At 47.6% G+C, this 458-nt stretch overlaps 1 protein-coding gene across 1 annotated transcript in view; it reads left to right on the top strand.

Annotated features, from left to right (window-relative positions):
* Positions 1-355, top strand: part of EMH_0036770 (uncharacterized protein) — a gene marked incomplete at both ends in the record, with an annotated part of 3,654 nt that extends 3,299 nt beyond the window's left edge. The window contains one exon of the mRNA XM_013495121.1: positions 227-355. Coding sequence (XP_013350575.1) covers positions 227-355 — 129 coding nt within the window. The remainder of the gene's footprint in view (positions 1-226) is intronic.
* Positions 356-458: the final 103 nt, after the last annotated feature.

Genomic DNA, 458 nt, shown 5'->3' with positions numbered 1-458 from the left:
GGGTTTAGGGTTTAGGGTTTGGGGTTTAGGGTTTAGGGTTTGGGGTTTAGGGTTTAGGGTTTAGGGTTTATCGTGCAGGATTTGGAGTTTGTGTTGGTTTTTGTTTTCTGAATTCCATTGTTTAGGGTTTAGGGTTTAGGGTTTAGTGTTTAGGGTTTAGGGTTTAGTTTTTAGGGTTTAGGGTTTAGGGTTTAGGGTTTAGGGTTTAGGGTTTGTGGTGTATCAGGTGGAGCGTACACCTCGCTGCGTAGAATGCTTCCCTTCTGCTCTCAGCAGCAGCAACACAGCAGCAGCAGCAGCAGCAGCAGCAGCAGCAGCAGCAGCAGCAGCAGCAGCAGCAGCAACGGGGGAGTAAAAGCAATTGGTAGTTTATATGAAATAAAAAACGAAGATGAAGATGGTGATGCTGCTGCTGCTCTTGAGGAGCTGCAGCAGGATTTGCTGCAGCAGCAGCAGCT

Source organism: Eimeria mitis, genomic scaffold, assembly GCF_000499745.2.
Source record: "Eimeria mitis Houghton genomic scaffold, Emh_scaff1427, whole genome shotgun sequence".
In the NCBI taxonomy this organism is placed as follows: domain Eukaryota; phylum Apicomplexa; class Conoidasida; order Eucoccidiorida; family Eimeriidae; genus Eimeria; species Eimeria mitis.
The sequence above is the reverse complement of the archived record's forward strand: the minus strand, read 5'-3'. Positions and strand labels throughout refer to the sequence as shown.